We start from the raw sequence: 12,918 nt of genomic DNA on the forward strand, positions 1-12,918 counted from the left end.
TAGACACATCTCACACAGTTCTGCTTCATCATGAGCAACCATGTATGCAAAAAAGTGATTAAAAAGCAAAATTAATTATTTGGGGGGGAGGAAATTGCCATTGTGTGAAAGATAAAATCTTAGTGAAAAGTAAAAAGCAGCTGACTTCAGTGTAAGGGATTTAATGCACAAGAATTCTGTGACTCAATAAAAATGTAATTCATTCAGGAAAAAGAAAAGATTATACAGGTATTACCACTTTTGTGAATTTGGAGATTCCATAAGGTTTTAAAAATATATCCCTTAAGAACATTCTGGATGGTTTTCTTACTATACGATTATGTCAAGTACTGAAAGTGAAATTATTTACCTACTGCTTTTATTTCCTTTTCATAATGCCATATTTCATCAAATCTAAAATGTCATCAACTAAGACACATCACGAAAGAAGAAAAGCTATCATCTATGAAATACTATCAACTGTAAAACATATCCTACCATCATAGTTGATAAAGTGTGAAAAAAAAAAGTGAGGCATATAATCAATGAAAAATCGTAGCATCATCAGAATATGTGGTGTTATTTTAAACTTATGTAATGACTCGTACCAGCTTTGTATTTTTTTCCTTCCAAAGAACCATTTTGGTGTGTATAACACTGGCATTTGGCTCTAATTATATCATATTAATCACATTAAGAAAACAGAAACCTCTGTTACATTTTTTCCTTAAGTTTAAATCTAGGTCAATTTTACATTTCATTAGATGAGTTTCCAGTATCTGTTAAAACAAATGAGCCCCTTACTCTTTTTTTTTTCTATTAATTTGATATGTTACATTATTATATTTAGTTGTGAGGGGCAATTTCTTTAGGATTTCTACTTAAGTAGATAAATCCCAAAATTCCATTTTGGTGTTAAACCTTTTAGATTAAGAGATGGTTGAAAACAAATGTGTGACAACAGGAAAAAGTACAGAATGACATGCACTTAGAATGTTATTACCCATCAAAATCATGATATATTCCAGAATATTTAATGACTGTCAAGTGTTCATGATACATTAGGTGAGAAAAGATAGCTATAAAAGTATATATACAATTATCCTTCAATTAAAAAATAAAAAAAATTTAAAAAGTGTCCAAAGTAGGTGCATCTAAATAGCAATTTAGTATTAAGAAACAAAAAGTGTGTGTGTGTGTATAGCATTTGACAAATATACACTGCCATGTGTAAAATAGATAGCTGGTGAGAAATTACTACGTAACACAGAGAGCCCAGCTTGGTGCTCTGTGATGACCTAGAGGGGTGGGATCAGGGGAGGTGATATATGGTATAGTTATGGCTGATTTGCATTGCTGAAAGGCAGAAACCAACACAACAATGTAAAGCAATTTTCCTCCAATTAAAAATAAATGTAAAAAGTACATATATATGTATACATACACACATAAGTAATATATTTTTTAAAGAAATATTTATTTATTTGGTTGCACTGGGTCTTAAATGTGGCATGTGGGATCTAGTTTCCTGACCAGGGATCGAACCCAGGCCCCCTGCATTGGGAGTTCAGAATCTTAGCCACTGGACTACCAGGGAAGTCTCAGTAATTTGCTTTTAAAATAAGTAAGATCCTTTCACTGTTTCCCTCCAATATATCCCTTGTAGCTCAGTTGGTGGGCTTCCCTGATGGCTTAGATGGTAAAGAATCCATCTCCAGTGAGGGAGACCTGGGTTCAATCCCTGGGTTGGGAAGATCCCCTGGAGGAAGGCATGGTAATCCACTCCAGTATGCTTGCCTGGAGAATCCCCATGGACAGAGAAGCCTGACGGGCTGCATCCCATGGGGTCGCCAAGAGTCAGACACAACAGAGCAACTGAGCAAAGCTCAGCTTAGCTGGTAAAGAATCTCCCTGCAACACGGTAGACCCAGGCTCGATTCCTGGGTTGAAAAGATCCCCGGGAGAAGGAAATGGCAACCCATCCCAGTATTCTTGCCTGGAGAATCCCATGCACAGGAGAGCCTGGAGGGCTACAGTCCATGGGGTCCAACAGCTGGACACAACTTAGCGACTAAACCATAGGAAATAAAACTCTTTTTGTAATCAATTAAAAAACTTATTCAAGGACTTCCCTGGTGATACAGAGGATAAGAATCCACCTGCTAATGCAGGGGACATGGGCTCAGTCCCTGGTCTGGGAAGATTCCACATGCCAAGGAGCAAGTAAGCCTGCACACCCCACTGAGCCCACTCTGCAGCCCAGGACCCCAGCCACAGAGCCTGCATGCTGCAACTACTGAAGACCATGTGCCAAGAGACTCTGCTCTGCAGCAAGAGAAGCCCTGTCACCGCAATCAGAGCAAGCCCAAGTGCAACGATGGAGACCCAATACAACCAAAAATAAATATTTTTTAAAAACCGATTAAGCCATTGTCCCCCTTTTGCTTTCAGAGAATTTTAAGTTGAGGAAATATTTCCCTTGTCAAGATTGTTTTTACTTCAGAATATATTAGAGCTAAATTCCAAAAGAAAATATTAGAGCTGGAAAATATTAGCCCAACTTCTGCCAAGGAAACAGAAATCCAGGAAAAAAATGAAATGGTATTTCAGATGTCTTCTTTGGCTTAATTTAGCTAGTTTTGGTATTTAATATGAAATCCTCCTCTCACTCTAGAACAATGGAACAGGAAGCAAGGCTTGAAAAAGGCTTGGTGGGCTTTGGGTCTTCCCGTACAAGCCTGTGTCTGCTGCAGCAATCTAAGCAAGAGAGGGGCCGAGAGTCCTGGACACACAACAGGAGAAACAGAACTCTCAAAACTGCCGGTTATATTACCTTTGCATTTTCTCCCTTTTCTGCTTCTTTTAATGGCTGGAAGCCACTAAATTTTAAAAACAAAACTAAGAATTTTCTAATTTGAATACATATGTCCATCCATAGTGAAGGAAATAGCACTGGGAATAAGTGTTCCCTTTGTCAACATAAGGGGCTGTCCCTGGTCAGGATCTTTTCCTTCCACGTGATAGCAATCTTCTGGCAAATTCACTGGTTCTTTCTTCCTATTACATTTTAATCCCACTTGGTCACGAGTAAACTTGGAAATCACCTGTAACCACAGAGGAGCTACAAGTCTTATAGTGTATCTGCCCTCTCCTAAGCTATGGTAACCACAGAATATGTTTTCCAAACTCGAACCCTTGAACGTGAAAGGGGGCAATAAAATTGATTAAAAAAAAAAGAATTTGTTAATTTGAAACAATAACTGTGGAAGTCTTTATTCCAATCATGGCTGTTTCAGGTCTAATCAAACAACTAGAGATAAGAACAGAGGGGCCTAGCTCCTTCTCAATACCCTGTGCAGCTGTCTCCTCAAAGAATGTGTGTGCGAGTGTGTGTGTGTGAAAGTCTAGTAAAAAAGGGAAAGAAACAGACACTGAGAGAGATAATAAATGTCTAACTTTTATAATCAGAAAAAAATGTTATTTTTATAAAATAAAAGAATGCACAGAAACAGGAAATTCACATTACTAGCCAAGAGTAAAAAAAAAACTATAGATTTGATATATAATTATTAAGTAGAATTAATATCCAATTTTCAATTGGATATCCAATTAACTAATTAATATCCAAAGATATCCAATTTCAATTCTATAAAGAACTTATCTTTCTTCTTAAATGTCCTATGAAAATTTACCATACATTCAACCAAAAGAAAATAGCAATAACTCTAGAAAGTTCAACTGAAATTAATAGTAGCAAAAGTTTAAATTTTAAATGCAACCAGTCGAAACTGAAAACTCCACAGTGACAGTAACATCTGTCTCACTCACTCTGAGGCACAGAGCCGGGGACACAGGAGAGGTGCCCCATAAACGTGTGCGTGTCAGGACGCCGTGTGCCAGGCACTTTTGGAGTCACCATCTCATGCAAGTCCTCTCTACACCCCGCACAGGTCCCCCATTCTGACAGATAAGGAGCCTGGGGTCCACACAGGTTTAGTCATCCCTCCGGGCCTACATCATAGAGCTGGGTTCACACCCAAGCCTGCCTGACTGCAAAGCCTATGACACCTCTCACATTTCTTATCCCTTGGACTGTATCCAACACATCGATCTCAAATAAATCATTTCCTTTCCTAAAATTAATAAATAGAAACCAAAACTCATGAGTCTGTTAATTAGTCTTTTCCATGGTGGAGATTCCTTAATCTTGATTTTTCAAGAGAAATCTGTGCATCCACATATATATACACATTTTATAAATAAAATTTACAAAGTAAAATTTAAAAATTAAATGAAACTTCATACTGATTTTTATACAGCCTTAATTATGTCAGAGGGAGAAGGAAATGGCAATCCACTTCAGTATTCTTTCCTGGAGAATCCCAGGAACAGAGGAGCCTGGTGGGTTGCCGTCTATGGCGTTGCACAGAGTTGGACACGACTGAAGCGACTTAGCAGCAGCAGCAGCAATTATATTAGACAAGATTGAATAATACATGGATATCATTTTGAAAATAGACAGACCAAATAAGTCAAAATAAATACCTCCAACCTCATCAACTTGGTGTGATTAAAGAAACAAAAAAACTTATGAAGACTGGACTCAGTCATATCTGAAAATGTTAATATGATGGCAAAGAGTAGCTTTTTTTTCTCCTTGATAAATCTAAGCATTATCTTCAACTCTTCCTTTCAAATACAACTATACCTTCTCTTAATCATTAATTTTATTGAAAAGAAGCATGATTTTAAAGAGAGTATACATAACAAACAGAAAAAAAGTATGCACAAAAGTCTATGAAACCAAACAGAAAAAAAAAAAAACCTGCTAAGACTATATACACTGTGATATAATATAGTATACAACCTCAAAAGAAACAAGTTAATGCTTAGACTTTACCTTCCTGGAATCCAATCTTGCTGGACTATAAATATAATGCCCCAAACGAGTATCAAATGGTACAGTGTATGGTCTCTTTTCAAGTATCCTGGTATCTGGCCCATCTCCACAAGTTTCCTTTACTGAAGAAGTCATTGACAGGTTAAGTTTTGTTAGTTCTTCACTCAGTTGATCCACAAGAAGTTGTTGTTCTATTATTTTTTCATTCTTTGTAGAAGAAAGAGAAGAATTTTAAAAATGGAGAGCCTCAGTATGAGTTAATGATTAAAAATAAACTGTACGTTGATCACAAAATCACAACTACCTTAACAAAACAATAAAACCTAACTTATCCAGAGATTAGCCTTCTGGGACTTCCCTGGTGGTCCAGTGGCTAAGATTCCACAATTCCACTGCAGAATTCCACAATTCCACTGTAATCCCTGGTCGGTAAACTAAGATCCCACCTGCTGTAAGGTACAGCCAAAAAAAAAACAAAAAAAAAACCAGAATTCTAAAAACCAACCAAACAAACAAAACCCCAAAGACTAGCCTTCTTCTGTTCACAAGAATTTAGGACTGTCCTGAGTGTTACAAACTTTTGAATAGTAAGCAGGAACAAATACAGCTAATGAGTTAGCGCAAGATACTGTCCCATACACTGTGATTGGTTAGCTTGCCCACCTGAAGCACTATGATTAGCTGATCTTTATAAAAGTCTGAACTTTCAGAGTGAAATCCAAGAAGTAACAAAAGACTAGAAAGTTGAAAAGTGTAGAAAACGGCCAACAGCTAAGATGACAGCAAAGGAGACAGAAAGTGGTAACAGGTGCAGTGAAGTGAAAGCCTTTACTCAGTGAAAAAGAAAGCCACAAACAGAGATAAAAGACAGGCAATTGAGAGTCGTGGGAGAAAGAACTTGGAAATCAAAGGCAGAATAAGTTGTTCATGGGGGCATGGGGGAGAGAGAAAAACACTATGTGTGGTTTAGCTTCCTGTGTATCCTCTAAAAAAAATTTTGAAGTATATAAGTTTTGTTTTATAAGCACAAAATTATATAAAAAAGAAAAGTCATTCATCTTAAATACTTCACATGTACTATAATGTTTAAATAGGGGAAAAAAAGCAAATCCTAAGGTTTCACTGTGTTAATGCTGAACTATAAAATGTAACATTTTTTAAAAAACCACATATTCAGATAATTAAAATATAAAACAATAGCATATAAGTTGAAGGGGGATACTAAATGGAGTCCTTTTATTCTTCAGGGAAAGGGTAAAAATACCAATTAATATTAGACTGTTTTAAGTCCAAGGGTGAGTGGTATATACTCTCCAGGATAACCACTAAGATCAGTGAAAGTACAACTTTTAAAGCAATTAAATCCAAAAAAAGGTAAGAAGGAGAGAAAAATGAATATAGAGCAGATAGGATAAGTAAAAACCACAATGGTATGATTATAACCAGAATATAACAGTAATTATATTAAATTCAGAAATGAACTCGCAATCCAATTAAAGGATAAAGACTACCAGAAAGAACTGTAAAACTGTCTAACCTGCTAATTGCAAAAAACATAACTAAAATCAAGAAAGAAAGATTAAAGGGAAGATGGAAAAAGAGATACCATGTAAATATTAGTCAAAAGAGTCCTTTTAAAAGAAAGAAAGCTGGTATGGCTATGTTAATATAAAATAGACTTAAATGCAAAAACTGTTGGGAGATAAAATGAAGTTAAAAAAATATTTTTTAAAAAAAGGTCAATTCACCAGGATGCTATAACAATTCTACATTTCTATGTACTTAATAACCCAGCTTCAATATATACAAAATGCAAAAATTGTATTTGCAAGACAAATCCAAAAATTATAGTAAGAGATCTCAACATCCCTCTAAAATACTAATAGGACAAAAAAAAGACCAAAAAAGTGAGTGAAAATATAGATTTGAATAAGAGGATTAACAGAATTAGGAGAACCCAATGATTACAGAATATAAATTCTTTTCAAGCATATCTGTAATATGCACAAAAACTGGCCTTATGCTGAGCCATAAAGCAAATCTCAACACAAAGAACTGAAGTCGTGTGGACAACAACGCAATTAAGCTAAAAATTAATAAAAAGAAATCCTTCATGTGTTGGAAATAAAATAACTAACTATATAACCCACAGGTCAAAGAAAAAACTCACAATAAAAATCAGGAAAAATTTTGAGCCAAATGAGGAATGCAGATAAAGGTAAGCTTAGGAGGAAACATATAATTTTAAATGCATATATTTTAGATCGTTAAAAATATACAGAAAGGCTAAAAATCAATGAACTGAGCACCTATCTAAACAATTCAGAAAGATAGCATAGGATTCTATGCCCCTAAAAAAGCAGAAAAAAACTAAATAATAAAGATAAGGGTAGAAATTAATTAAATAATAAACAAACATATATCAGAGAAGATCATCAAAGTCAAGAATGGCTCTCTGTGGGCTTCCCCAGTGGCTCTGTGGTAACGAATCTACTAGCCAATGCAGGAGATACAGGTTTGATCCCTGATCTGGGAAGATCCCACATGCTGGGGAGCAACTAAGCTCACACAACCTAACTATTGAGCCTGTGCTCTAGAACCCGGGAACTGCAACTATTAAGCCCGGGTGTGGCAACTACTGAAGCCCATGGGGCCTAGAGCCTGTGCTCGAAAACAAAAGAAGCCACTGCAATGAGAGGCCTGTGCACTAGAGTAACCCCCACTTGCCACAACTAGATTGAAACGCTGGAGCAAAGCAACGAAGACCCAGCACAGCCAAAAATACGTAAATAAATAAAATTATAATTTAAAAAAAAGAATTTAGTCTCTGAAGAGACTAAAAAAATTGATAACCCTCTGGTGAAGTTGATCAAGGAAAAAAAAAAGAGAAGGCACAAATAACCAGGAATGAAAAACGGGATTATCGTTACACGTCTAAAAGCATTAAAGAGATGAGACTATTATAAACATTTCAACATATTTACTGAAATATGCAACAGCTGTTACATTCTTAGAAAAACAGACCTTACCAAAAAGGGGCAAAAGGAAAATGTGACTGAAATCATACTAAACGTTCCACAGAGAAATTTTCCAGGCCCAAGTATTTTTCAAGTGAATTCAACCAAATATTTAAGGAAGAAACAACACCAATTCTTCACACACTCTTCCCAAGTATAGAAAAAGAAGGAATGCTACCTAAACTATATTATCAGGTTAACCTAATTTGTTACAGTATCTGACAAGAACATTTTGAGAAAAGGAAATATACACATGAATAGACATGCTAAAATACTAAACAAAATAATTACAAACTAACATTATCTATGGTGAAACAGATCACCAGCCCAGGTGGGATGCATGAGACAAGTGCTCGGGCCTGGTGCACTGGGAAGACCCAGAGGAATCGGGTGGAGAGGGAGGTGGGAGGGGGGATCGGGATGGGGAATACGTGTAACTCTATGGCTGATTCATATCAATGTATGACAAAACCCACTGAAATATTGTGAAGTAATTAGCCTCCAACTAATAAAAAATAAAAAAAATAAAAATAAATCAAAGACATCTGTAGAAAAGACTAAATTAACACAGAAGACTTGCCTGCTATCCTTTGAAGGACCTGCATACGAGGTTGTTCATTGGCTGGTGTCTGGGATCGGATCCCAGCAGGGTTCCCGACACCCTATCGAGTAAGAGTGGCTCACTGTGCTCAAAGTGTTTGTGCAGACAAGGTGGTTTATGTTGAACACCTGCTTTCCTTTCCTTCTGCTGGTCTGGAATTCTGGTAGATGCTGGCCAGAGAATGCCTTCATGGCCAGTTCTCAATAAAACCCGACTCTCCTCGGCAGACAAACACTTCACATGAGTTGTCACAATCTTTGTTGGGGGAGTTAAGTACATGTGGGTGACTCCACTGGGAGACAGTTCTTGGAAGCCTGTGCCTGATTTCTTCTGGACTTCACTCTATGTCCCTGTTCCCTTTGCTTTCTTTTATTAGGCCCATGCCTAATAAATCTTAGGTATGAGCACAACTGTATGCTGAGTGCCCCAAGTACAGCATCCAACCTGAGGCTGGTCTTGGGAACCCTCAGCATAACAATACATCATGACCGAAAAAAAGGTTTATTTCAGGAATATAAGATTGGTGTAAAAATTGGAAAAATCACTACAATCCACCACATTAACAGAACAAAGTGGGAAAATCATGATAAAGAAAAATCATTTGATAAAGTGTAATATCCATTCATAATAAAAATTCTCAGCAAAGAATTTTTGCTTGGTTTGATAAAGAATAAATAAAACATACCTATAGCAAACATGATACTTAATAGTGAAACAGTGAAAGCTTTTCCTTAATAGTTGGAAACAAGACAAGAACATTTCCTATCACCACTTGTATTCAATACTGTATTGAAGACCCAAGTCAATGAAGAAAGGTTAAAAAAAAAGAAGGCATAAAGATCTTGAAGGAATAAAAATGTCATCATTTGCAGATGACACAATTATAAATGAAAATCCAAAAGAATTTACATGAAATATCAGAATTTAAAAATGAATTTTATCAAGTTGCTTGGTATAAGCTATCAATATTCACAAACCAATACAGTTACACATACCAACAAACAAGACAATGAAAATCTGACGATTCCATTCATAGTCACATAAAAAAATAAAGCACCTGGGAATGAATCTAACAAAAGATGTTCAATACAAAAACATAAGCACAAAAAAGTCATTACTGAGAAAAACCAAAGAAAACATGAGTAAATGGAGGAATATACCAAGTTCATGGGTTAGTGAGAAGACTCATGATCAAAAGATGTTGATTCTTTCCAAATGTATCTTACAATCCCAAACAAAATCACAAAGAAGTGTGGTTTTTTTTTCGTGGTCCTTGAAAAGTTGATTCTACAATTTATATAGAGCAACTAAGACATTCTTGGGGAGGAGGGAAACAGAGCAGAGGCCTTGCTCTAGAGAACACCTAGACTTATCAGGAACCTACAATAAATAACAAATGTGACATTGGTCCAAGGACAGGCAAGCCAATGGGGTACAACAGAAGTCCCAGAAATACATAATACATTCAAGCATGAATGAACCCTGACTTACGACAAACAGCACTCAAAACAGTGGTGAAAAGATGGCCTTCTCAATAATAATGCTGGAACAAATGGGTATCTACCTGGAAAAAAACTGAAATTTGACCTTTATTTTATCCCAAATACAAAAATCAGTTTCAGGACTATAGGATTTAAATGTGAAAGGCAAACATAATAATGGAAGACTTAGTCCAAAAGGAAAACAAGCAAGAGACTTGAATGAGCATGTCACAAAAGAAGGTACCCAAGGACTTCCCTGGTGGTCCAGTGGTTAGAATCTACCTTGCAATGCAGGTGATACAGGTTCGATCCCTGGTCTGGGAAGATACCACATGCCATGGAGCGACTAAGCCCAAGTGCCTAGAGCCCATGCTCCGCAACAAGAGAAGCCACTGCAATGAGAAGCCTGCTCGCTGCAACAAAGAACAGCCCTCACCGCAATGAAGAGTAGCCCCTGCCGCAACTAGAGAAAAGCCCAGGAGCAGCAACAAAGACCCAGTGCAGCCAAAAATAATTTAAAAAAAAAGAAGACACCCAAAGACCAAAAAAAGAAAAAACATGAAAAAGTGCTCAACTTCACTAGCCATCAGGGAAATTAAAATTAAAACCACAATAAAATAACATTACATACCTGCCATACACAACTACTGAGCCCACGCACCCGAGAGCCCGTGCTCTGCAAAAAGAGAAGCTACTGCAAACGAGCAGCCCCCACTCTCCACAACTAGAGAAGCCTGTGCGCAGCAAAAAAGACCCAGCTCAGCCAAAAATAAATAAACAAATGAGTATTTTAAATTAAGAAATACATTTTTAAAAACACAATAAAATAACATTACATACCTACCAGATTGCCTAAGACCTAAAAAATTCACAATAACAAATGTTGGCAAGCAAGTGGAATAGCAGGAATGCTCATACAGTGTTGGTGCAAGTTTAAACTGGAAAACAAGTTTGGTATTATTTACTGAAGTTGAAGATTTGCCTACCCTATGTATGACCTAGCGATTCAACTCCTAGGCACAAATCCAAAAGAAATGCGCGTGTGTGTGCACCAGGGGAAATGTATGAGAAAATTCATAGAAAGAAAATATCTATCAACAGTAAAAAGAAAAATAAATTGTGAAATAGTCATACAATGATATCCTATACAGCTATAAACTAACCAAGGTACAGCTTCACACAAAAACGTGGATGAAGCAGAATAGACAAAATGTTCAGTAAAAGCAACCAGATACTAAAGAATATATATTGAATGATTAAATTTATAAAAATTCCAAAACTTAAATTGCAGAGTTCAAGGATACATAGTAAAAACACAAAGTAAAGCAAGGAAATTATCACTATCAAAGTTAGGAGACCAGCTCTCTCCGAGGAGAGACTAAGGGCTTCTGGGGCTAGCAGTTTGCTGTTTCTTGAACTGGTGGTGGTTACCTAGCTGTTCTCTTTGTGATAATTCACTGAACAACACATTTTAGTTTATATATGTTTTCAGACAGTAAAGAATCCGCCTTCAATGCAGGAGACCTGGGTTTGATCCCTGGGTTGGGAAGATCCCCTGGAGAAGTGAATGGCAACCCACTTCAATATTCTTACCTGAAGAATCCCATGGACAGAGGAGCCTGGCAGACTCCAGTCCATGGTCTGCAGAGTCAGACATGACTGAATAACTAACACTACTTTCACTATGTTTTTAAATTAACACAGAGATAGAACGGTTGAAAAAAAAAAAGAAGAATAAAGTAATGTCAAAATCAAAGTCTAATTTTTCCTGGATCAGATCATTATTCAGGACAGTAGTTACTCCCTGATAAGAAGCTAAAAGCTTTAAATGAAATGAACTGTATGGGGGACGGGAAGGTTCACAGCCAGGGTGTATAATACTGGGTTGGCCAAAAATATCTCATGGAAAAATCCAAACTAAATTTCTAGCCAACCCAATACTCAGGGACATACCATGTTACACTGCAGGCACATCCATGTTAATACAGAAAAGCTAAGATAGAGAATTTGAAAGACTTAGCCAAACTGAATGAGCAAATCACTGACAGAGTATAAAATGTAATCTAACAAATCAAAATTTTAAATGATGTGTTTACCTTCCAACACTGAACAATATCCCATTGCCTATTACTCTGGCAAACAACAGAAGGGAAAGTATAAACAAAGGATAACTACAACATGACTTGCAAATTGAATTCCTGGGTATTAGGCTCTATATTTGTGAAATATAAGTCAAGCTAACAATAAAAATATTTTCCCTTCACACCCATTTAGGGGAAAACTGTAACTCATTCAGGTGCTTGTGTTCAGAACTCTTCAACTGAAACCTATTTTTGCAAACATTCCTACTTACTTACAATGCTACTTTAGTCAGGTACTGTTCCAATGAGATACACAGAGCAAGGTACATTAACTCTACCTGCAATCTATTCACTTTTTGTGCTTCTTTCAAAGAAACAACATGTCCTTTGTTTTCCTGCACCATCATTTGCACTTGACTCTTTAGCTCCTTCACCTCCAAGTCCTTCTGATTAAATACGACTTCATCAGCAGCAAGCGCACACTGGGGGGGGGGGGGGGGGGGGGGGGGGGGAGAAAGCACAAGAGAGTCACCGTGGGAAATGCTCAAGAGAAGCCGCATGACACCACAAAAACTGGGTTTAGTGACAGCTTGAAGAGGACGCAAAATCTGCTTACCCTTTTCTTCTTGTTTCTCTATGATAAGGAAGGCAGAAACAGCTGAGAGGACCCATCACTGGTATAACGTAAGAATTAGTCACCAAAGAGATAGGAAGACAGTCCTTATTTTTATTTCGTGTATTTTAAGGCTGAAGCCAGTTATTCAAATTCTACAGTACATTCAATAAGGTGTTTACAAGTTTTCTAGAATTACCATGAGATTTTTAATGTGGGTCTTCAGAAATCAAAAAGGTCACAATT

The 12,918-nt window shown here is 36.8% G+C and overlaps 1 protein-coding gene across 10 annotated transcripts in view; it reads right to left on the reverse strand.

Moving 5' to 3' along the window:
- Nucleotides 1-12,918, reverse strand: part of KIF27 (kinesin family member 27) — an 81,981-nt gene that overhangs the window by 47,186 nt on the left and 21,877 nt on the right. For 8 of the 10 annotated variants that reach the window (XM_043452919.1, XM_043452927.1, XM_043452918.1 and 5 more), the window contains 2 exons: nucleotides 12,398-12,541; nucleotides 4,880-5,086 (listed from right to left, as the gene is read on the reverse strand). In XM_043452919.1, the coding sequence (XP_043308854.1) occupies nucleotides 4,880-5,086; nucleotides 12,398-12,541 (351 nt within the window). The remainder of the gene's footprint in view (nucleotides 1-4,879; nucleotides 5,087-12,397; nucleotides 12,542-12,918) is intronic. The other 2 variants (XM_043452921.1, XM_043452924.1) reach the window with 2 other exon arrangements.

This window comes from Cervus canadensis, chromosome 30, assembly GCF_019320065.1.
Source record: "Cervus canadensis isolate Bull #8, Minnesota chromosome 30, ASM1932006v1, whole genome shotgun sequence".
Taxonomy (NCBI): domain Eukaryota; kingdom Metazoa; phylum Chordata; class Mammalia; order Artiodactyla; family Cervidae; genus Cervus; species Cervus canadensis.